The 25,167-nt window shown below is 42.5% G+C and overlaps 1 protein-coding gene across 1 annotated transcript in view; it reads right to left on the bottom strand.

Moving 5' to 3' along the window:
• CFAP46 (cilia and flagella associated protein 46) overlaps positions 1-25,167 on the bottom strand; it is a 1,558,477-nt gene that overhangs the window by 1,115,269 nt on the left and 418,041 nt on the right. The window contains exon 19 of the mRNA XM_086922533.1: positions 2,774-2,986. Within this exon, the coding sequence (XP_086778659.1) occupies positions 2,774-2,986 (213 nt within the window). The remainder of the gene's footprint in view (positions 1-2,773; positions 2,987-25,167) is intronic.

Raw genomic sequence — 25,167 nt, 5'->3', positions numbered from 1 at the left:
ACCCTTTTATCAACGTTAATGAAGTTGTCATCGATTTTCCTCCACCATATGAAGTAATATATACAAAATGTAAGTTACTTTGAAACCAGTTGATTGGTAACGAAAATGTTAACAATATCCTTTTCTATCAGTCTAGACATGTTCATGTAAATTGAAAATGTATATTTGATGTGATCATAAACAAATATCTGATGTCTACATAAGCATGGCAAACTACAATGCCTATCAGTCGTTCTGTCTAGCTAAGTACTGCACTGACCTTATATATATCTGTCTATCACATGACGTTAAGTGACTAATGCTTTGTGTCTGGACCTGCTAGGTAGATTTGGAGCTGTCAAGAACGATATACTGTTTTATAGATAAATACACAGATAGATAGATATATGCAAATAAAAAATGTACTATAGAATATATGGAATGTTATATATAATATATTTTTTTTATAAATATTCCTTTCAGAGCCTTACCAACGACTCCTGAAGAAGGCAGTTCCCCTACTGCCGAAACGCGCGTCGAGTCTCTTTTGTACTAACTTCCAATTATTTGCACTATTATTATGATGTATTTTGTTTTTATTGAATATGTATGATTTTCGCTGTCAAGAAGTACTTGTTTGACTATTTTAATGTATCATATAGTTTTGACTATTGTTCTTGAGTCTCTATATGATTTTTAATTACTGTTAATTAAATATATATTTTTACATATACACTAGTTTCTTTGACAATTCCTTTTCTCCTCTGGTCCCAGCCTTCCATAGTCACTTACCTTGTAGATGGCCTAGGATTTTTTTACTCCAATTGGTTTAACCCTGCCCTAGGAATCTGTAGATTGTCGATACCCAGGGGGTCCTTGTTTTCTCACACTTGATACCCATGATACTGCCTGGTGGATGTCCAGGACCGACCCTCTGCATGCTAACACAGTAGTCGCAGATTTAGCTCTAGTGGAATGAGCTCACAAGCCTTTTGGAGGTTACATGCTGGCGAATGTGTAGCAGATTCTGATGCCCTGCTTATACAGCAGTTCAAATATTCTGCAGAGCACTTCCTTCCTTGATTAAGAAGAACTTGAATCTGGAACTAAGTGGGGTACTTTGTGTTCTACTTTCATAGACATTTTACAGAGAGGGGTTATGGATCCACTACCTACGATTTCGGAACCATATGGATAAATTCTCTTTCAAATATGATTTTCTTCCTGCTCCTTTGATACCTTCTTTGCATGAGGCAATGGCTCCCACAGCAGGTAGTTGTGATGGTAAATTCATGCACGAGTATCTAAAATATGGGCACAATGAAGTGCGAGATGTCTGCACCTGGACATCCTCAGCCATCCTGGATCCGTAATTAGGGTCATGTGCTGCCTAGCCTCACCTTGAACAACACAAACCGCAGACCCACCATTCCATCTACAAAACGGAAGTATTCTAGAAGAACTTGTCAGCATTCCTTTGGTAACAAGATCTTCAGTTAATTTCGAAGGGAAGCTCTGTCTCTATCCTCTCTCAATTCAGTATCTGGGACTCCACCTTCCAGCCACAGAATGCAGGAAATATCCTTCCACAGTGTGTGAAGCTGTCCTCATCCTCCATCTTGTGCCATGCTAACCTGTGGGAACTGAAAAGGAGTCCTACTGATCCCAGTACTCCGAGTCCTACCTCACACACTCTTTGACACAGAAAAAAAGGTCCGGTCATATTTACCATTAACAAACCATGGTATGCAGCCATCACCACTTTATGTGGTGCAGTGCAGAAACAGTCCAGAATCCAGCTACCTCGCCTATCACCTGTTGACTTTATGGTTCTTTTTAACCCTGAACAGTGACTGCTGCCTTTTGGCTAGATTAACACTATAAAAATATAATTTACACAAATACAGCACCCATCCAGGTCACAGAACTGGTTCTAGACCTCGCCTTAACAGGGACAGGCCTAAGCCTCTGTGCACATACTAAATTAGTGTGATGTCAGGTTAAAAGTAAAAGTCAGAATACAAGTTTCATAAGCAGTAGGGTACTTAGGGAAGGTTTACCATGCAGGGGACATTGCTGTCCAAAGAGTGAGTTTGACCTTAGGAGTCCTCTCTCTGTTGCCAAAATGATACTTCTCCTAATATGCACCTCAAACATTCAAGAGGATGTGGGGATGCCAAGTACCACATCTGTAAACCTTTCCCTAGATAGAAGTGCATGTATAGAATAGAACGCCACATTAAAAGCAGTTCAGGAGTGTTTTAAAAATGACGGAATAGTTGAACAGCCCTAAATTGGCTCTTAACCCACCCGAATAGACGTGCGGGCAACCTCCACATTTTGAGGAGTGGGAACCCCCAGGCCTGCGCCAGCGAGCCTAAGTTGGCTCCAGTGGCACAAACCAGCTAGTAATGAATAGTGGGCAAACCATGTTCCTGCTCTACATTTCCCTCAGTTTATAGTGGTGACGCCTGTGCAACCGATTACATCGATTTATGTGCCATTACCTATCATCCATGCAGCAAAAACAATCCGAAAAGTATGTGTCCCATTTCTTACACATGCATAAATTGTGTAACCTAGCACAAAGTGTCCCATTTTACATGACTGATTGTTTGAGAAGAAAGTTAAAATATTTGTTCCTTGATGTGCCCGTTAATAGAAAGATATAAACTTAAAGAAGATAAAAAAAGAAAGACTAAGGAACAGTACATTTCTTTGAAACTCGTGATCGGTTTTATAACAGAAAAAGAATTAATTAAGAACCATAATTTATGTTGTTAGTTAAGCTTACCCATTATGACCAGTTTCTTTCATGGCATTCAGCAGGAGTTGCAGGGTGTTTACAAGTTCTGCTTGTCTTCCTGTGCGTATCAGATGTTTATTGTGATTTAAGACATAGACCACAGCATTATGGGTTATCCATGCCTCTCCTAACTCAACGCCAAGTTCTGCTGCTTTCAAAAAATTCTCTGTCGCATTCTGAGATAATTGTTTTATCCAATCTCTATAAATTCAGTTTTATAAAAAGAAACTATGAGTATACTCAAAACAACAACACCTGAAGTAAAACAGTAAACAAAGCTAATCTGCATTCACAGTCTTTCTGAATAGCGCAACAATCTATGTAAAAATCAAACTGTTCATCAGTGCAGCACTTGTAATTAATGTTCTTCATTTTCATCACAAGCATGCAAACACAGCCCAGCTTTGAAAAAATTCACAAAGCCAAGTTTCCAAAGTTCGATCTCTGTCCCATTTTAGAAGTAGATCTTCGTCTTTTTGGTGACACGCTCAAAATCCCATAAGTACCGTAATTTTTCAAGTTATTTTTGGAACCAGAGTGGTTTATTTTTTTCGATAAACATATTCATGCAGTTAATTTATATACAAAATTTAATTATATACATGATTAACAATAGTTACACAATATTATCGGCCCTTCACTTTTGTCCTGGTGATAAAAGCATGAAAATGACCTTCTATGCGACTCCATTTTTTCAGTCCATTAGATATTTCCCATCCATAACCCATCACCAGTTCACATCTTGAAAAACAATGATAAAGTGAGAATCTGGTTTTGGACCAACGGCTGAAGCTCAGTGGGAGGGGTTTGGTAATGGAAAAAAAGTATAAGGACTAAGGGCCCGATGTAGGTAATCCCAGATTACCGATTCTTAAATACCGAATCATACCGATTCGGTATTTAAGAACTGGCAATCGGGATTTAGGTAATTTCATTACCGAATCGGTATGATTCGGAAATTACCGAATCGGTATTTACAGATTCGGTAATTGCCATTCATTCCTATGGGCCTGTCGGTAACGGGCAAAATTACCGAATTTCGGCGTTACCGACCGGTATTTGCCTACCTACATCGGGCCCTAAGTGAGGTGTCTTCATGAAGGTAGCTTTATCTTATTGTAAAAATCCTGACTTGGAACGATGTCCTCCGTCACCTCTGGCGAAGTCAGACACTGCAACAATTCAGAAAGGACCTCAAGACCTGGCTTTTCAAATGACCCCAACGGAGTTGCGCACACCCACCCCTCAGCGCCTTGAGACCATAACAGGTGAAAAGTGCGCTCTACAGAACCCTGATTGGTTGATAGCTTCTGCTAGTTTAGGTATGGGCAAAAAGTTTGTAGAACTACCTGACCAAATCTTGCATCACTCTGGGAAGAAGCTTCAGGAGGGTAGTGTTGGCAGAATGTGTCTAGGGTAGATTATGAAGCCACTTGGTATATGTCTGACAGAAACAAGACTGTTGAATGCCATGTCTGTCGGATTTACTTTCATGGAGTGTGTGGTGATAGCAGGTGGGGGCTAGGTCTAGGAAAAGTGTAACAATGCATATTATAAAGAATTATCTTTCTGGCGATGAAAGTCGTAGCCTGTGCTCAACTGACATCATTACCTTCAGATCAGAACAAGTAATGAATGGGAAAACCTGTGTTGAGACAGATAGAAACACAAGGTGCCCCTCACATCTAGATGGTTACCTCATCACCCATGTTACCTTAGTTGACATAACACAGGAAATTGGGAGGAAAGCTGGGAGAATGATATATTCATTCAAACAAAACTCCAATAGCACTTTTGAAATGAAGTAAAAATGGTACAGAAAAACCACCCTATCCCTATGTAGCACTGTAATAAAAGGTTCAAAGGCACAGATAGATTATGGAACTGGCTGATGTTATTGCCAAGGACATCTTTCAGGAAAAAGGCTAATGTCGCACGAGGCCATCACCTCAAAAATGTTTGTGTATGATGCTGCATAAGACAGATCAAAGTCCCAAGAGGCACAGGATGGCGAAACAGAGCAAACAAATGCTTTAGTCGAGCCTGAAATCAGCGCCAGTGCTAGCGAAAGGGGAGGGAGTGCCATTGGCCTTATTTTACAAAGTGCCCCGAGGCCGAAACAGGCATTTGCGCCCACTGTGGGCACCCTGGGGCACTTTGGTATTAGAGAAGGGGCCACAGATGCTTGTGCTGCTCCTTCTGTAACACTGAAAGCGCTGGTGCATATACATCACCAGCACTTTCTCAAGAGGGTGTTCTCTCATTTGCATGGGGGCGTGGCCCCATGCAAATGAGGGAATCCCTTTATCTCTGCGACTGCGCCGTATTATAGACCCCAGTGCAGAGGTAAAGAAGCTGTCAGTGCGTCCCTGATCAAGGGCGGCTCCTCCATTAGCCTCGCCCCACCAACCAAATTGCCCTCATATATGAAAAAATAAAATGGTAATAAACTAAATGTATTACCATTTTTCCTTCCAAACCAGTCCTGAGCCGAGCATCAGGACAGTGGGCTGGACTTTCTGGATTCTGTTGCTGCCAGTCAGGCTTCAATCTGCACGCAAAAGGCTAGAGAAGGTGACTCCATGATGCCACGCTAGCAGTAGGATCCGGATATTAGCCTCTTTTCTGAGTTTCCGAATAATACAGACGTGATCTTACAATGTTTGGCATCTTTCATTTGTCTTGGGTAAAAAACAATAAACAAAAACCAGCAATACTGAGAACTGGCTTTTTAACTTCACAGAAAACCAGAATAAAAACATTCTTAAGTCAGCCGGTGGTGTTACTTCTATATTTGGCAAAATTAATTGTTCAAGGTAAGTGATTTAGTATAGCGAGGCACTAGCATAGCCTTTTAATTGTTGAGAAATGTAACTAATGCCGGATTTTTATTTTGTTTTATTTATTGTATCATAGATTGGTTTACATTGTGACAGTCCACAGGTGTGTTTTCGAATCAAAGTTCATTGAGTGAACATAGGAGATGGAGGTAAAGGATTTGCTTGTTCATTGAATGAATGAGAGGAACGTGCAAATGTGTTGATTAGCACTGCTCAGTAACCATAGTCTTTTCAATGTTTTAGCTCTTTAAGTCTTCTGTGTCCTGAGGAGAACCTTTGAAGAAATGTGCCAGGGTTCGAAACACGTCAACAGTTTCTTTCTCAGCCAAATGGGTGTTCCATATATATATTACTATTGCTCACAATTCAGTATTTTTGCAAAGTTTCTAAAAGAATATTGCATGTGAGCCCAGTAGGGTCAATGTTTGGCTATCGCTCCTGCCAACACGTTTGTATCTTCCCTATTAAGGTAGCTGTCAGGGGCACTATTGCCTTTTTGCAGTTTAATCTGTACAGAACTTGAGCCTAAAAATTATTTTTGTTAAGTGTTGTACATGTATCACATATGTTATGTAATTTGTAAGTTTTTGTATATTTTTCTATTTTGTGATTCCTGTGAATGTCAAGAAATAATGAAATTGTAAAATGAATCAAGTTTTCAAAAACAAAATCAAAAAACAAACTTTTTACAAAATAAAAATACTTTTTTTAATAATATTCAATTGATCATAGTAATTGGTTATGTGATCATAAGATGAACAGGTGATCGAATGAAAATAAGTATTGGCATTTTTCCTGATGTTTCATATTGCATGAAAGCAGCACCAGGAATGGTTACTGCAGCTACCTAATCCCACTGCATTGGAGCCTGCTTGCCTGCACCAGAGCGAGAAGGACGTCGCGCCAGGATCCAAGGTAAGTGTTTTTTTTTTAATTTGGTAATAACTTAATTTATGTTGCTTCCCTCCCGCCCCACAACCCTCCTTGCATGCCAGCAGGCACTGACCCCGATAGCAGCCCTGGGTAGGGAGCCCCAGACAACCCTTTGCAGGTGGTTGAAGTCACTCCCTGCAACTGCAACTGCCTGCAAGGGGATCTCTAATCCCCTTTAAAAGTGCAGGTAGGTTGCCGCCTGCACAGTGATACACGCAGCAGCTGCTTCAAAGCTGCTCCATATTTCACTTGAATGCTCTGCCCCAATGGCAGCACGAGTTTGCAGCTGCCCTGGGAGCAACGCGTTCTATGTAATAGGGCGTACTTTCCCTGTTTGCGCCTGGCGCACCTATTTTAGGGTGCACCGGGCCAAAACAGGGAAAGTTCGCCCTATACAAAATAGGACCCCATACCTCTGTGTGGATATGGCGCTCTCTCCTGCTCTCTCCCTGTCATGCAACGCAGCATCTTAGGGTACTGCACTGCGCTGGCTGACACTTTCCAGAATCTGGGTCTCAGTGAGCTGAGTACACGATACACCAAGCTATGCATTTTTTAAACACAGCTAATGAAGAGTAAATTAATATCTAACTCTATAAATTATTACGTTTCTAAATTTGTAGAAAAAGGTAAATATACCAAGATTTTCCAGAAAACAAAGGTAAAAGTCAATACTGTTTCTATTTTTAACCACAGAAAGCCAAGGCGCTGAGAGGATACCCTTCTCAAAAGTACCAATATAACATTCCTTTTATTGAATACATGTTTGTCATGCGTATGGTACATGTCCTGTGGAAATCTGGCCGCGGAAAGTACTATGTTAAAAGGTTTCATTTCTCTTGCACTTTCGTCGCTCTCTGATCCATTTCCCTTCATTCGGAATGACAGAGTGCCCCAGCGCATACGTAACCACTGAACCAGATTCACCTTCTGTCTGGAAACCAGATCCAGAGAGGCCAAGCGGACCTCCTGGTGTTAATCTGCACTGACGTGCACATGCTGTGTCATGGCACACATCAAATGTAGCCTTCGCTCGAGATGATATGCCCTGCTGCCAAAGTGCTGCTCAGCCATACAGTTCTTTCAATTGCATTCAGGAAGATTGCTGTGGAAGCCAGGAATAGTGGAATCAAGCAAAACTAAAAAAAGAAAGTTGTATTTGTTGAGTATTTTAGTAACCCGGCTAATGTTAAGAGCATGTTCAGAGTACAATGTGTACTCATTTATGGTAACGTGGGACATATAAGACTTCATTAGATTGTTTATATTTTAAAAGGCAATATTACAGCCCTAAGCTGGTAATGTCTTTAAATAAATTGCAATAACATTTTGGGATGCACTATTTTATGAGCCAACAGATGTGCTTTGGTTTACAGCCGTAACTTTCCTGATACTCAGTAACTAAACAGTAAAGATATATATATATATATATAAATTCACTAAAAAAAACGTAGGTTTCACACCAGTTATAGTTAGCTGGAAATTTTACTCGCATAAAACCATTGAAATTCACACGTTATAGTTAGTTGGACTCACTATACCTTGCGCGTGCAATGCACTGCTGATGACGTCACATATTACATCACTCATGACATGGTCAGTGACATCACTCATGACATCACTGATGACACCATCCAGTGAATGTGTGTCTTTTATAAAAATAAATATGTGTTATATATGTATATTTAAAAGTTGATGGAAGAATAAATGTTTAAATAAGTGTTTACATGGATGCTTTAAAAAAAAAAATGATTGGTTAACTGGTTTATTGAGTGTTTCTTAGTGAATACATATATTAGAGAGTAATGTTTAAATATTTAAATATATGTGTTAGTGTTTCACTTTGTGTATAAGTGGCTGCATGGGTTGGTGAGTAGCTACATGTGTAGGTATATGGGTTATTAGATGTTTTTCTTAGTATCAGTATGAGTGTTTATATGGTTTGGTGGGGGTATTACTTAGCACATAGATGCATGAATGACTGACTCTCTCTTTGTATGTGTTTTGAAGACAGCATATGTGCAGGACTGTATGGGTGGATGAGTGTGTATATGTGTATGTTAGTGAGTGAATGACTGTCTCACTAGTGTCTTTAATAGTAACTACATATGTTTTAATGTAGTATATGTGAATATTGATGTATATAAGTGAGTATATGTGAGACTAAGGGATTGTAAGAGTTCCTGTTTAAATAAGTATGTGTTTCTATAAGTGATTGTTTAAGAGAGTAAGTATGTGTAAGGTTCCTTAGAAGTAAGGTGGTACTGTGTGTATAGCTGTATATGCAAATAAATGGATGTTCAATAGTTTATTTGCATGTGTGAGTATGTGTGAGAGTATCTTTTGGATGACTGTCGGTGTGTAACAGGATATATATGTGTATCATTATATTTGATGAGTGAGTATCCGTATGAGTGATTATATAGAACTATTGGAGAATGAGTGGATGTGTATATAGATGGTGGAATTATTGAATTGGTTGTTGTAACTGGTATGGGTATCTCCATTTTTTTGAAAATTTTAGTTTCTATTTTTGAATATGTGTTTTAAGGGTTACATTACAGTGAAAGGAGGTCTGTCACTGTATCACAAGGATGGTGTCATCAGTGATGTCATGTGTGATGTCACTGACCATGTCATGAGTGATGTAATATGTGACGTCATCAGCAGTGCATTGCACGCGCAAGTTATAGTGAGCCCAACTAACCATAACGTGTGAATTTCAATGGTTTTATGCGAGTAAAATTTCCAGCTAACTATAACTGGTGTGAAACCTATGTTTTTTTCAGTGAATTTAATAGGTTTTTTAAATGCTAATTACTAACTATAACTGGTGTGAAAACTATGGTTTTTTCAGTGAATTTCATAGGTTTTTTAAATGCTAATTCCTTTCTATATCGAGTTTGTAACCTACGATTTTTTTTTAATTTGCTGTTTTGTGTGAGTATTAATTAGTATTATTTTTTTTATAATAGTATTAAAAAAAATAAAAAATTTATCATTTTTTCTTGGGCGCTCTGGGTCCGCGCACCGGTAAGCTCTCCGGAAAGCGCTCCCAGAGCGCTACTTGCGCTCGTGTAAAAAAATATGAATGAAAAGTAAATAATAGCAAGACATTTAGTACCATACATATAAAAGCAGTTTTTTTGAATAAGGAAATGAAAATAATTTTGCATTTCCGTGAAACTATCAAAACGTCACTTCGGCGCGCCACGTAAGCGCCCCCGGAAGCGCCTACGTTCACGCCGCGTATGCGCCCCCGGAAGCGCCTACGTTCGCGCCACGTATGCGCCGCCGGAAGCGCTCCGGTGCGCGCAGCGTCAGCGCGTCAAGTCATGTGACCTTAAAATAACACTTTTCATTGGTTGCTAACAGTTTTTTTTTTTACAAAGAATGAAATCCCCACCCATTTCCTTCACTTCTTCTTTCACTTCTGTGACTGAAAGACCTGCCTTTTTGCTCTTGGATCTTTCTTGGATAATCATGGCTGCCAGACCATCCAGCAGTGAAGATGAGCCTGAATTCATTGATGAAGAGCCTCCTCAGCCGAAGGTCAAAGAGCATTTCATCTGGAAATTGTTTTCCATACCAGATGACCAGAAGAAGGTCAATGCTCCAAAAGTGGGGTGCAGGATCTGCCACACAGTCCTGTCACGGGGTGACCCCACTAAGAAATATTCTTTTGGGAACTCCACAATGCTTCGCCATGTGGAGAGGAAGCACCCCCAGAATTTTGCCCGGGAAAGTGTCAGGGCTCTGGCACAAGAGGTTCCCAGTGATGGGGCCTCTACATCCACCGGAGGAGCAACTACTTCAGTGAGGGGGCGATCGCAAGAGCTGGTTTCAAACATTCAGCCTGCATTCAACAAAGGCGTCCTGAAATGCAGATACTGTGATCAGCTACTTACCTTTGGGGAGCAAAGTGTTCTGCTCATGGTTCGAGCATTGGAGAACCATCGCTGCCGTTCCCAGCCCTAATTTTTTTTGTTTTTTTTGCTCCTGTTGAGCAGTTTTCATTCCCTGTTTTTGTTTTGTTCTAAAAAAAGAAAAAAGTAGAAAAAAAAAAGTTCTTTTCAGAACTACCTCCAATTCTCATCAAAGAGCTATATTCTTAAAAAAATGAAAAAGAGTAAGTGAAGTGGAGTGCATTGATAATGGAAAGGAAAATGAGTAAGAAAGAACAGAAAGGTATGAGAGGAGAAAGGAAGTGAAGTAGGGGGACTGAAAGAAGGTGAGTGTTGGGAAGGAAAGTAAGGAGAAGGAGAGTGAACATGGAGAATGTGGATATTCAAAGAAAATGTTGAAAAGGAACGGGGGGGTGGAAGGGTAAGAAAAGATGCATTGCAGGAGTTGCATCATTTTTGTGACACACTCCAGCAATGCATCACTTTTGCGCTTACAGATACGTTTGAAATACTGACGTATCTGTAAGTACTTCCGACATAATACGTCACATATATTTAATATGACGCATGACTAGAAGACTGAAGGCCTCATTTATGAGGCCATGCGTCACTTTAACGCCACCGGTGCGTCACTTTTTGTGATGCACCAGTGCTGTAAAAAATGCACCTTATTCAGTCATATTTACAAAGTGACGCATCTAGGTAGATGCGTCACTTTGTAAGCCCCTGTGCCACATTATACCTACGTCAGGTGTAATGTATGCAAAAGGGACGTATTGACGCAAGAAAGGGTCGTAGAGGTGACGCAGTGAAAACTAGGAGATATCACTGCGTCACTTTTATGACGCTGTTGCGTCCAAATCTTGCGCCTGTATCACAGCAGGTGTAAGACTGATGCAGGCCCTTTCACATGGGGCCTGGCCCCATGTGAAAGGATGCATTGCTGGAGTTGCATTATTTTTGTGACACACTCCAGCAATGCATCACTTTTGCGCTTACAGATACGCCTGAAATACTGACGTATCTGTAAGTACTTGCGACATAATACGTCATATATTTAATATGACGCATGAGTAGAAGACTGAAGGCCTCATTTATAAGGCCATGCGTCACTTTTACGCCACCGGTACGTCACTTTTTGTGACGCATCAGCAGCATAAAACATGCACCTTATTAGGTATATTTACAAAGTGACGCATCTAGGTAGATGCGTCACTTTGTAAACCCCTGCGCCACAATATACCTACGTCAGGTGTAATGTATGCAAAAGGGGCCTCATTTATAAGGCCATGCGTCACTTTTACGCCACCGGTACGTCACTTTTTGTGCCGCATCAGCAGCATAAAACATGCACCTTATTGAGTTATATTTACAAAGTGACGCATCTAGGTAGATGTGTCACTTTGTAAACCCCTACGCCACATTATACCTACGTCAGGTGTAATGTATGCAAAAGGGGCGTATTGACGCAAGAAAGGGTCGTAGAGATGACGCAGTGAATAAACTGGGTTTTCCCCATGCTACGCTCCCCGGTGCGCGTACCGGGCGCTCCCCCCGCGCAAATCGATTTTTATTTTTTTTTGCCCCGCGGGGCCCTTTTATAGCCCCACATCAAACCTAGGGGGTCAGGGGGGGTCTACTCTGCCCCCTTATGGTCATGTCCCCCTTTTTTTTGCCACCTCTTTTGTCTCGATCCTACCGAGACACAAGATAGCGGCCGCTCCGGACTGTTTTGAATGTTTACAGACACCCGAGAGCCAATCAGCTTTCCATGCGCAAGTCGCGTAGCACGCCCGGTGCGCTCCCCAGTGCGCGTACCGGGGCGCGCCTATAGATATATATATTTTTTTGAACCTAAATTACTCAAAATCCACTGGAGCACATATCTTGAGACATAGCAAAGGCACAACGGGCTACCAGTCCCTACAATTTTGCCAAGTTTGGTGGAAATTCATTCAGCCCTTCGGGCTAAAAGTGAGTTTGACCGCCCCATGGAAATTAACATGGAGAAAACACGTTTTGGGACCCCCCTTTTATCTCGGCCCCCGCTTGACAAATCCCCCCCACATTTTCAGGGAAGAAGCGGAGCGGGCCACCTACTTTGAGAAATTCGTGAAGATTCGTCCACCGGCGCCAAAGTTATTCCCAATAGAATGTTGCGGATTTCCTATTGAAAGTAGATCCTAACTATAACTACCTACTGGCGACCGCCAGTAGGTAATATATATATATATATATATAAATATATATATATATATAAATATATATATATATATATATATATATATATATATATATATATATATAAATATAAAAATATATATATATATATATATATATAAAAAAATATATATATATATATATATATATATATATATATATATATATATATATATATATATATATATATATATACACACATAACCTTAATAATGTATTGCTTGAGTTGGCGAGGTGCAAATCCATAGTTCTGTTTGGCACCTGACGCCTTACTAAATAACTTTTCCTTCTTAATACCTCTGCCACCAATTGACCAACTTGCTCCAAATTTGAGGGACGTAGTTCAGCACTCAATCCTTCAGTGTGTGCCATATTTGGTGCGAGCTCGTAAAAAAAGAGAAAATAAATTACAATTTCATTTGTGGCACCCGAATTACAGCTAATATAAATAGCTGGTATTTAAAATCAATATAAAAATGAAAAAAGCATTCTTTGAACCATCTTTGTCACTGGAAAAAAGGAACTATTTTAGGTCAATGGAAACAATGTATAGAGGTTTAATGCAGACAAATGGGATATGGGACATGGCCCATGCTTTGTGATGTGATGGGTCAAAGCAAAACGTGAATGTCAATTTAACAAACCATTGGCTGAATCCCGCTTATCTAAAAGCCTCTGTACACGTTTCTTACGTATGACTCTTTTGGAAAAACTATTTGGGAAGACATCTAAAGTGGTCTGAAAAGCCAGATGTACCAATGTTGCATTATACATCTCCGTCAAAAACAGCAAATAACGTAAGATAAGAGAAATCTGCATCTACTAGTTAATCACATGCGCACTAGACACTACTTATACCCTCCTAAAGTTCATGAAGATGCTAGAGAAATATTTTTTACAAAATGCACAGTAGTAAAGCTGATGCCGAAGAATGCAAAGTGTATGGGTCTTTTGTCAAACCACTTGTACAGATCTCTCCCTGGCCTCTCACAAAAACTATATAGAGATTTAAACAAAATGGCCTTCATCCAGGGGCGGCCGGCACAGCTCGCGTGTGGGGCTTGCATGGCAGGGAGGGTCGGGGGATGAATTTTTAAAAATAAAATAAAATAAAATAGAACTGACCTTGCTGCCACCACCAAGTCCTGCGTCTTCTCTCCTGTTCACCTGTGTCCGACTCCAAGTCGGAGCAGGAAGCAGGCAGCCAGGCTCCCACCCCTAGGCCAATGAAGCATTGTGATTCATCTGAGCAACGTGACAAGGCGCAAAGCCAGGGGCTGGAAGGGTGGGCTCGTTCACCATGCAGGCTGTAATGCAGCCTGTATGGAGAACAGGGGAAGGCACATGACTGTTTTGGGTGGCCCAAGAGGGCCGACCAAACTGTCATTGCGTACAGGATCCTTATAGCATTCCTCCCCTGCAGATCCACCCGCCCCCTCATGCACTGTCACAGCAGGAGGACAAAATAAAATTATAATAACATTCCATTATTATCATTTTATTTTTACCCGTCTTTGCTGCTCCGGGCATGGGGGCGATGCTCCTCCCCACAACACTTGGCCTAGTCTGCCCAGATCAGGGCGACTGGGAGCGCTGAAACAACCAAATTCTCTAGTGTTGCACAGAAGCTAAGTGCCTGCTGCTTGACTCTAGCCTTTGCATAAGTGTGAGAGGCGAATCCTACATTTTCACAAGGACTACCAACAATGACCCCATGGGATAGACTAAGTTTAATTAGACCCTCCCAGTGTTGCCTACGAATGGGAGAGTTAATTTTGCTCCCCTAACCATATTGATGAATATTTCTAACTGTATTATACAAGGACATGAGAGTTTTTTGTCACCCCACTAACAGGATCAAGGATGGGGGATGATGCTGTGGCCTCCCACCTGCAAAAGCATGGGGGTATTTTATGAAACATTCCTTCTGTGCCCAACAGGCAGAGGGAGTATTAACACTTGCATATGCTGCATTACCCAAGTTTACTGATAGTATACCTCTGTCTTGACTAAGGGAGGGTGCTTAGTAGCCACAGCCCTTGTGTAGAGTGCAATAGGTTCAACCCCTCCTCCACCACCTTGCGGAAGGGCGAGAGAAGGAGTTTTCCAACCAAAAAACTGGCCTATGCCATTTATGCATTTCCAAAGATGGCACTGATTAAGCGACATGTATAGCATAACAAGGGTACCCCACTCTTTGAACCCGGGGTTTACAATAGTTTTGAGAGAGACAATGGTCCATACAAGGCCAAGAGGTCCTTAAAAAGGCTTATTATCAAAGGTGATTGTTAATCATATACAGTCTGCAGAAAAACCTCTGCTGGATAACTGTTGAAAGGGACACAAAAAAGTTTTTTGTTTTTTTGGGGGGAAAAGAGAATTCTTTTTATAGAAAACTGTTTCATTTGTTTAACAATATAGGTTGTTTGGGTTTATAGATCTAGTGCTCACATAGAAGTGAAAAAGAGTGTGATGTGGTGAGAGAAGAAATATAAAAACATACATCACATTGACAACATAGGTAAAAACTCCTTGGTACAAATCATTAGGAATAAAAGGAGTTTTTTGCTGTAATGAGGTCGATGGCGTTTCGATCTCAAGAGATTGAGATTTTCATCAGGACATAAGATGTGAGCAATAGGTATTTATTGTGTGTCCGTCGAAGGCTAAGTGAATCAATGCGGGTGGGGCAATGTAAACGTTTGAGGCGGAAAAAGCGAGAAGCCACGTAACAATAGAAGGTAGAAAGCCGTGGAGGGGAATGGGCCCAATGAATTACGGGTAGGGAAGAATGAGGCCAGCGCTGTCGTGGTGATTATATGCGCTGTCAGAATGGCAGTGAGGAAACTAGACGAGCGGCCGCTCTGTCGTAGTCAGGTAGCCGCAGTGCACAAGGTCCAAGTAGCTGCTTAGTCAAGGAGGCCCTCAGAGATTGGAGGAAACACTGCAAAGTCAGTGCTGATGGATTAGAATTACCGCAGAGTAGGTATGTGAACAAGACTGGCCGCTGCTCCACCCGAGTCAGGTGCTAATACCGCTGACAGCCTACTCGCTCTGTGTCTTGACAAATGCGGCAGTCCTTGGTGAGCAAAGCCAGCTCCTTTGTGCTGTATGTGGCATTTGCAAAGATGGTACTGGGCCAGCAGTTAGGTGTCCCACATCTGTCTGAGGTAGGGTGGGAGAGAAGGTGCCCCTTGGGCAAGGTGAAGGGGGTTCTAAAGATACTAGAGGTAAATTACAAAATACTACTCACTCCTGCCTGACAAAGCTGGGGTGGAAAACCACAAATCAACTAAAGCACACTTGGGCAATTGGGAGGGGGAGGAAATAAAAGAAACCCACTCCGCCACTCCCCTTAAAGAAATACATAACCACCTCCTTGGGCAAAGCGGGAATAAGGAGAAATTAATCTCCTACCCTTGCCCAAGTCTTCATGTTCTGAAATATTTGGAATATTGCATATTTCTCTTGAATACAGCGAATTCGGTTCAAGTTAGATTGGGAATGAAGTGTAAGTGCTCCAAAGGCTTTGAAACAAACACGAGGTTGAGATAAGGCTGTATCTTAGCCCCATTACTATTTAATAATTTTATTAATTGCCTGGTATCAACTCTTATCCCGGTATCAACTTTAATGTCTGTATGAAATAATTTTCCAAATGGGTAGGAAACTGCTAATGCGTCTCCTTCAGGGCTGGACTGGAAACCCAAATCAGCCCTGGCAATTTGGGCAGACCAGCTCCCAAACCCACACTCCCGGGGGAAAGGGGGTGGAGGTGTGAAGCACTGCTGCTTTTGTTACCCCAGTAACAAAATTGCCCTGCACTGCTACAAAACCAGCCTCCACGTTAACAGCCTCCTGGGGAAATACCCGATGTCCGCTTCAAAAATGAATAAAACGAATTTCGTTGCCCGCGCTGCATCGCCAAATGTGATGCAGCGTAGGCAACGAAATTCGTTTTATTTTTTTTTCTGTTACTTACCTGTAATGGTCCATATCCCGCATTTTAAAACCCCCCACCCTGCCCCTCCCCGCTTGACGTCACCGCCCCGGTATAACGCCCTGCACGGGCCGGGCCTGCGCTTCAACCATTCCCGGTCCTGGTCTCAAATGACATATCCCTCTTTGCCCACATTTAAAATTTGCATCATCAGCACTTAATATATTTGGAAAGTATTTTAAGTTGAAAAACCTTGAAATAAATGAGAAAAAGCAGTTTTGATTGTAGGGATTGTGTATTTTTGTAAGAAAGTAAATCAGGCTGATGGTAAGAAGCCAGATATAGTGCAAAATTGTGACGATTTAGAAAAAACAGTAATAGGCACTCCCTATTGGTCAACAAAACCATTGTTTTAGCAAATGCTTCATAAATTGTGTCCCTTTATAACATCGTATCTGGGAGCAGGCCTCTCTATCACCAATCCAAAATTTTCAGGCCAAACCTGAATATCATCATTTCACAAAGGGGAACTTTGGGGTTACCCAAATGTAAGTTTACTAAAGACACCACACAATGGATTCTTATGTAAAATTACCTGCCTCCTTACATCAATAACGTTGCTATTACTGCAGTGTGACCTACAGGCAAATTTAAATTAATGGTGTGGCAGCATTGAAAGTAGTGGGGTTTTCAGGCAGCCTTGTTGTCTAACCAAGCAACAAACAATTTTCTACCTACACACGCTCTTTCGTAAATTCCAACTGCAACAATGTAAGCCACTGCCCCTTGGAGACTCAAGTAAAAGAAGAACAAGTTACTTACCTTTGATAATGCTCTTTACGGTGGATACTCTAGATGCACATTTCTTACCTTCAGAAAAACCCCAGCCACTATACAGGATCCAGAGATTTCCTGCAGCAATGCTCCTTGCTATTAGGTGGCGATGTATGGCTCCTCAGTGACTCCATACCTCCATCAAACTGAAGGAGGGGAGCCACTTGTAAATTCCTTCCCTGCAAGCTGATGTCAGTTTCTTGTGTCTTTCTCCTGCTGTCCCCTCAGACTCAGAGCGCAGAACAAATTGTCTGAGACAGTGTGTTGAATTACTAACTTAGGAACTTATTAGATGGTAAAGAGGACACTCCACAGAACCGGGAGGTAGGAGAGCAATGAAGACTCTGCAGTGACACAGCATCCATCATAAAGTGTATAACCAAGGGTAAATAACATATTCTTCTTATGAATTCTAATCACAGCATAGATACCACAGCAGGACCTCAGAAGGGTGGAGAGTCTGGCGAGTGAACTTAAAACAAAATGTCCTGCAGAACAGAGCAGGCTAGATGTTCTTCACTTGGGAGATATCAAAGTAGTAGTGTTTCACGAACGTAGGTACTGACACCCACACCACAATCAGGTACCCGTTGCACCAAACCAATTGTAGAGTTCTTGGCTCTTGTAAAATAAGTCAGCAGTCCTTCAGGGGGCTATTTCCAGGCCAATGATTAGCAGATTCTGATGCAGAGGACTTGTCGTATGGCTTGTACCTCGAGCTATAAAACTGTGTATTTGTTAGATAACATAAACGTCAGGATTGTGTCAGATTGATTCCGCGCACACCCTCAAGATATTTTGGCCTATGTCCCTGCTAGCCACAGTGCACCATCTGCACCCCTAACCTTACAGGGTAACAAACGTGTGTGCAGCCTCAGAACATGACAACCCTCATTCCCCAAAGAAATCGTGGTAACAGATCTGGACCCTTTTTGTTTGGACTCTCATGCATGCTCAAAGAAGTACACGGGAAATACTCAGCAAAGCTTTTCAATATTTATTGAAGTATTGTGATCCTAGCATAATATATGCGCACTGCGATAATTAGTAGAATGAAACAGATTTGCATATTTGCATTGCAAGAACAGTGAAAAAGGTGAACATTTCCACCATTGTGTTCAGACAGTGAATATATGTGGGCATATAAGAACTGGTATAGTGTACTCGTACCTAGCGCTCCCTAACCTAGTCTTGCCTAAGGTGGGTGATCTGCCATATCCCTGCCAGGGTCGACTATCTCCCAATTATCTGTGGGTAAGTGTCATCAAGTTGTCTGTCTTGTGTAGAGCTGGACATCCCTCATGTTGGTAAGCAGGAATCAGCTAAGCTGGAATTTCGGCATGTAGTGACCCTGCAGTGTCAGCTGAGTGCTCCACTGCCTAGACATGGACATGGTTGTGTATTTATAATCACAAACACCCATGTGGCCATGTCGCAATCCGTGTCAGGCTGCAATTGTTTATTCTAGTTGGATAACGCAGTTTCCTTACGGAAAATAACAATGATGACATTCTGCGCAGTGAACTTTATCCCTTGTACTGAATGTTAAAGGTGTCATGATAAAGTGCACACAAAGTAAAAATGTAAGCAATGCTGATTCAGAGACCGTTATCCTGCATTGTCACACATGCAAATGTATAAAAAAAAAGAAGGCAACTTAAGAAATGTGAGCATGTACATGGCTGTGTTTCTTACTAGGGCTTTTCTTATCACATGACAGACTATTCACTTTGATAGAGTCCTCCCCTACAATGCCTAGGCCTTTTTGGCTTTGGAAAATACCAAAAAGAGCAGGTCATACACATTACGGACCTTGGTGTGATTGATGTAAAACGCAGGGTCAGCTGTGGTTTAAAAAAATGGAGGCTCTCTTCCTCTTTCAAAGAGTGAGTCCAGCCAGAAAATAGTGCCAGAGTTATTGACTGGTCAACTCGGAAGGAAGTTGTGACCAATGTTTACAGGCAGAAAATGGTGTAAGGTGGTTCAATCTAGCACTGGACAGATGTAATGGCAGAGAGGAAGATGGATCTTAGTCTCCAGAACCAAAAGGGGCTGCTGAGTAAATGCTTGATGGATGTGCAGATGAGAAGTGTTAAGACCAAGTGCAGGTTCAACTGAAGCATAACAACTGGTTTAGACGGAAGTACCTGCATCAAACGTTTTATAGAACGCATCACAAAGGGTGACTAAAGCTGGATAGGTCAACACAAAATGACAAAAAAGGGCAGGCAAATAACCTTTCTCCATGCCCACCAGTGGCAGCTGAGTGCTCCACTGCCTAAACATGGAAGTGGTTGTGTATTTATAATCACAAACACCCACGTGGCCATGTTGCAACCCCTGTCAGGCCGCAATTGTTTATTTTAGTTGGATAGCGCAGTCACCTTATGGAGAATAACAATGATGACATTCTGTGCAGTGAACTTTATCCCTTGTACTGATTGCTAAAGGTGTCATGATAAAGTGCACACAAAGTAAAAATGTGAGCAATGCTGATTCAGAGACCGTTATCCTGCATTGTCACACACGCACTTTCTAGGCCTTCTTGGCTTTGGAAAATACCAAAAAGAGCTGGTCATACACGTGACGGACCCGTGTGTATGTGATGAAAAAACTCAGGGTCAGCTGTGGGTTAACAAGATGGAGGCTCTCTTCCTCTTTCAAGGAGTGAGGCAAGCCAAAGAATAGTGTCAGAGTTATTCACTGGCCAACTCGGAAGGGAGTTCTGACCAATTTCTCCGGACAGAACATAGTGTACAGTGGTTCAATCTAGCACTGGACAGATGTAAAGGCAGTGAGGAAGATGGATTTTAGTCTCAAGAGCCAAAGTTCAGATTCAATTGAAGCATAACAACTGGTTTACACGGAAGTACCTGCATCAAACCTTTTATAGAACGCATCACACTGAGTGACTACAGCTGGTCAGGTAAACACAAAATGACAAAAAGGGCTGGCAAATAATCTTTCTCCATGCCCACCACAAGATCTTGATGGGCTAATGAAAGAAAAAACAAAGGAACATTAGAACGTTGGTCTTCTAAGTGGTCAGTACTACGAGTGATGGACAAGAAACCCAGCATTGACTTGCTTTGTGCAAAGGTGTTTGGCCATCAAGAGATATGTACTACCTCAGTCTGCACATCAAACACATTTTGTTGCCACTACTCAATCTTCAAACAAGTGTAGGTTGTGGAGACATGGATGCAGGACCCTGCCATGTTTCTGAGACAAAAGGTCCTCATGATGGAGAGGCCTGATTAGAGGATAAATAATCAGACTCAGGAGTTTGGGGTACCACACTCTCCTGGCCCAGTCTGAGGCAATGAGAATGATTTGGGACCATCCCGCCATAATCTTCCTAAAACTTTGAGGCAGGAGAGGTAGTGGGGGAAATGCATACAGGAGTCTATCTTTCCATTTCAGCTGAAATGCATCTCTTAATGAATGCCTTAGAGGAAAGTCGAACATGCAGATTTGCTGACACTGCTTCGTATCAGCTGTAGGTAAAAGATGGGACTAGGGCGTATCCGAAGTCACCCCTGGAGTAAAGTGCCACTTGTAAACCACCAGATGATGCCCGCTAAATTAATCCGCCGTGTCAGAGCCACCAGTAAGCTTTGTACAGGACCAGCCACCTTCAGATGAGTAGGGCCTTCTGGCATATCAGTACCCACTTTGACCTCACTGTCACAGTATGGCATGGCAGTCGTATTGTTTGTAAGGCCCTTCACTAGCTACACTTTGATGAATGGCAGAAAGGCTCTCAGGGCCAAGCAGAATGCCCTTAGCTCCAGAACATTGATATGCAGCCGGCTCTCCACAAGAGAGGTCTGAGCTTCCATTCTCCAAAATGATGCCTTCAACTCAGCAGTGGCATGTCTTCCCCACCATGAACTCTAGGTGGAAAAGGGAAAGTGATCTGCTGCAAGTCAGTTTGGCGTCTACCACTGCAGATCCTGTGACATCTAACCAAGATCTGATTTGAGTCCAAGAGTCCGCCCTAATGCTGTTCCAACTGGGATCTGTGAGTCCACTTCATGGCCCAACAGCTCTGTAGATGCAGTGTCTAGATGATCCGAGAGCAGTTACTTGACTGCATCCTGACCCTTATGCATTGTTTGGTCCAATGAGGTCCAAAGTCTTCTGGGATGGGTAACAAAATATTGCTGGCAATTTCCCATAATATGTGGGTGAATCTTCCCAAAAGACAAACAGCATTTACAGATCTAAGTGCTAGACTAGTCAAACAAAAGATTCTCTTTCTGAAAGCTTCAAGCATCATAGATGCCCTCTCTGATGAATCAATCGGAAAGGAATTTAAATTGACCTTATTAGTTGAAGTTTGAAGAATCAGCCTGTCCGGTGAAGGATGCTTGGTCAGAAAGTGTGGGTCATCAGGAGCTGGTCAAAGTCACCCAGCCACAGGTTGATTGACTGGTGGGCAGAAGCATGGCTTAGACCATGTAGCCAGTAGAGTAAGGTGTTCATTAAATGGCAAAAATGGCTCAGATGAAGGTGGCGCTGGCTGAAGAATGGAAGTCAATACATATGTTTTTGTCTCAATAGTGATCAACTCGAATTCTAGAATGTCAGCTACACTACAAATTAGCACCTTCCACAATTAGTGACCAAAGTGGAGAGTCTAGCTGTGCTCTAAAAGATATGTTTAGCCCAGTGACATTTAAGAAATCTAAATACAATGCATCATCACTATAATCAGGATACAGCAACCTGTATCTGTATGAAACTCAGGACAAGCAGGCTGCAAATGTAGGATCATTACAGTTTCAAGACACATCATGGAAGTGCGACCTTAGTCATGACTCCCTCATGCCTTCTCGCTAGACTTTTCTTGGCAGGGTGGGGTAGAGTCCTGAACAGTCTTCTTATGCTATACCCAGACTAAGACTTACTGAAAGTCTTAGAGCAGGAAGTGGCCTTTTTGCAGGAGCAGCCTCATAACCTGGACCACAATCGACCCTGCAAACTGGAATGGGAATGGAACCTTTGCTATACTGCAGGTCCGGCAGCTTAAAGTTTATCCTCCCACTCCTGAATTGCCTTAGGCCTCGACTGTAAGATGTGCAATTAGTGTGCCCATATTCACCAAGAGCCCAATCGCCACTGGCATACTTCATGGGGGTCCATGACCCTGGTCATGAACCACCATGAAATAGGCCTATAGTGCTTAGGCTGCTTCCTTCAGTCTCAGTTTGGCTTGAATCCAGTCATTTTCAGTTGGAACATCATTCCCTAGCCCACTGTTGAAAAAAGCATTTTTTAAAGTTGTTGGAAGAAGAAATGCGTTACTTACCTGTAACTGCAGTTATCCAGTATTGGTGTCTTTCATAGATTCACTTGCCTGAATCATTCCCCGTCGTCGAGACGGGAGCCTCCGGTATATAAAAAAGTAATGTCCTATAGACATACATAGAGAAGAATAGGCCTAAGGATCCCACCTTAGTGGCCTATCCACGTCCTTTTTTAAAAAGGACCAAACTAGGGTAGGCCCAAGGGTCCCACCTTAGTGACCTATCTATGTCCTTTTGTAAAAAGGACCAAAGTAAAGAAGCCAACCAATCAGCTACCACCTCCTTCTAGAACCTTCCTGTCAGGAGCCTAGGTCTCTCAGATTTTCGTACGCACCAGCTAGGTAGGCGTAATTTTGTTAGAGAGATAGGTGAGTCCTTCCAGGGGAGGCGGGAGGGTGCATGTGAATCTATGAAAGACACCAATACTGGATAACTGCAGTTACAGGTAAGTAACGCATTTCTTATCCAGTATTTGGATGTCTTTCATAGATTCACATGCCTGAATCAGAGTAGCAAGCAATATATTATGCACATTTTTGATGGAACATCATATATGAGTCTGTAGATAATACATATCACGCGACTGCAAACCACCAAAATGCATTGTCATGTAAATATTAGTAAAAGAATGTGCATACCAGTAAAGGATGGAGGGATGTCGGAAGGCTCACCTCACTGGAATAGATGGCGAAGCACTGCTTGGTCCACTGCTGCATTCTTCATCAGCTCAGTGTCCAGGCAGTAATGTCTGGTGAAGGTATGCGGTGACTTCCAGGTCGCCGCTCTGCAGATGTCCAATACCGGCACTCCAGCAAACAGTGCCGCAGACGTGGACATGGCTCTTGTCGAATGAGCTTTGACTCTTGCGTCCAAAGGTCGTCCGGCCTTGTCATGGTAAAAGGTGATCGCCGAGGAAATCCACCTTGAAATGCTTTGTTTTGACAGGGGCATGCCTTTCCGTGGTCTACTAAAGGCAACAAAGAGTTGAGATGATTTTTGGAAGTGTTTCGTCTTGTCAATGTAGAATTTAAGACATCTCTTCAAATCCAACGAATGTAGAGTTCTCTCGGCCACAGTGGTAGGATTTGGAAAGAATGACCTGAGGACCACTGGTTCGTTGAGTTGGTAGTCCAAAGGGACTTTTGGAATAAACCGAGGATTAGTTCATAAGAGCACTCTGTCCTCTCTGAACTGAATGAAAGGATCTTGAATTGAGAGAGCCTGCAACTCGCTGACCCCTCTAGCAGAAGTCAAAGCCAGGAGGAGGGCCGTTTTCCATGAGATAAATTTGATGTCTGCCCTATGCATGGGTTCAAAGGGGTGCTTCATTAATTGGTGAAGGACCACATTGAGGTGCCACGACGGAGGGATCAGCCTTGGCCGTGGGAAGGACCTGTATAGACCTTTAAGGAATTGCTTTATAAGTTTGTCTGCCCACAGGGATGGACCCTTAGAAGTCCTGGTGAATCTTGAGATCGCCGCCAGATGCACTTTAATGGATGCGTGTGCAAGGCCCGATTGTGCCAGATGTAGTAAGTATGGTAGCAGCTGTTGTGGAGTGATGTGGAAAGGGTGCAGGCCTTCGGACACACAACTGGAGCAAAACCGATTCCATTTTAATGAGTAAGTTTTATTAGTGCTGTCCGCTCTAGCCTTTGCAAGGATGTCTCTGCACTCCTGCGGGATGTTTATGTGGCTGAATTCCCGGTACTGAGGAGCCAAGCTGACAATTTTAGAGAGCTCAGATTCGGGTGGTGTACCTGTCCTTGGGACATTGTGAGCAGAGCTGGGTGTTGACGCAGGCGAATAGGTGGCTGGGCAGAGAGGCGGTGAAGGTCCGTGAACCAGTGCTGCCTCGGCCAGAATGGGGCGATCAGAATCAGAGTGCAGGGCTCCGACTTCATCTTCCTGAGAACCCTGGGTATCAGTGGAAATGGCGGAAAGGCGTACGCAAAGATGTTGCACCATGTGATGGAAAAAGCATTTCCGAGGGTTCCTGGTTGGTGATGCCTGCTTGCGAAGCTTGGGCATTTGGCGTTGTTTCTCGTGTCTATTCGCGGAGTTCCCCATTCCGCAAAGAGGTGTTCCAGCACTTCCATGTCTAGTTCCCATTCGTGGGATGGAGATCCCTGTCTGCTCAGAGCATCCGCCAAGACGTTGTCCTTGCCCTGGACGTACTCTGCTTTCAGCGTTATCCCGTGTTCCACAAGCCAGTTCCAGACCCTTTGCGATTCGCGAGATAGTGAGAGCGATCGCGTCCTCCCCTGTTTGTTTAGATAGTGCATCGTCGTGGTGTTGTCTGTTCTGACGAGCACTGGGGAGTTTTGAATGCGTGGCAGGAAGGCTTGTAGAGCTAGGAAGACCGCTCTTAACTCTAATAGGTTGATGTGGAGCTGGG

Source organism: Lissotriton vulgaris, chromosome 5 (assembly GCF_964263255.1).
Source record: "Lissotriton vulgaris chromosome 5, aLisVul1.2, whole genome shotgun sequence".
Classification (NCBI taxonomy): Eukaryota; Metazoa; Chordata; class Amphibia; order Caudata; family Salamandridae; genus Lissotriton; species Lissotriton vulgaris.
This window is presented reverse-complemented; position numbering and strand designations above follow the sequence as displayed.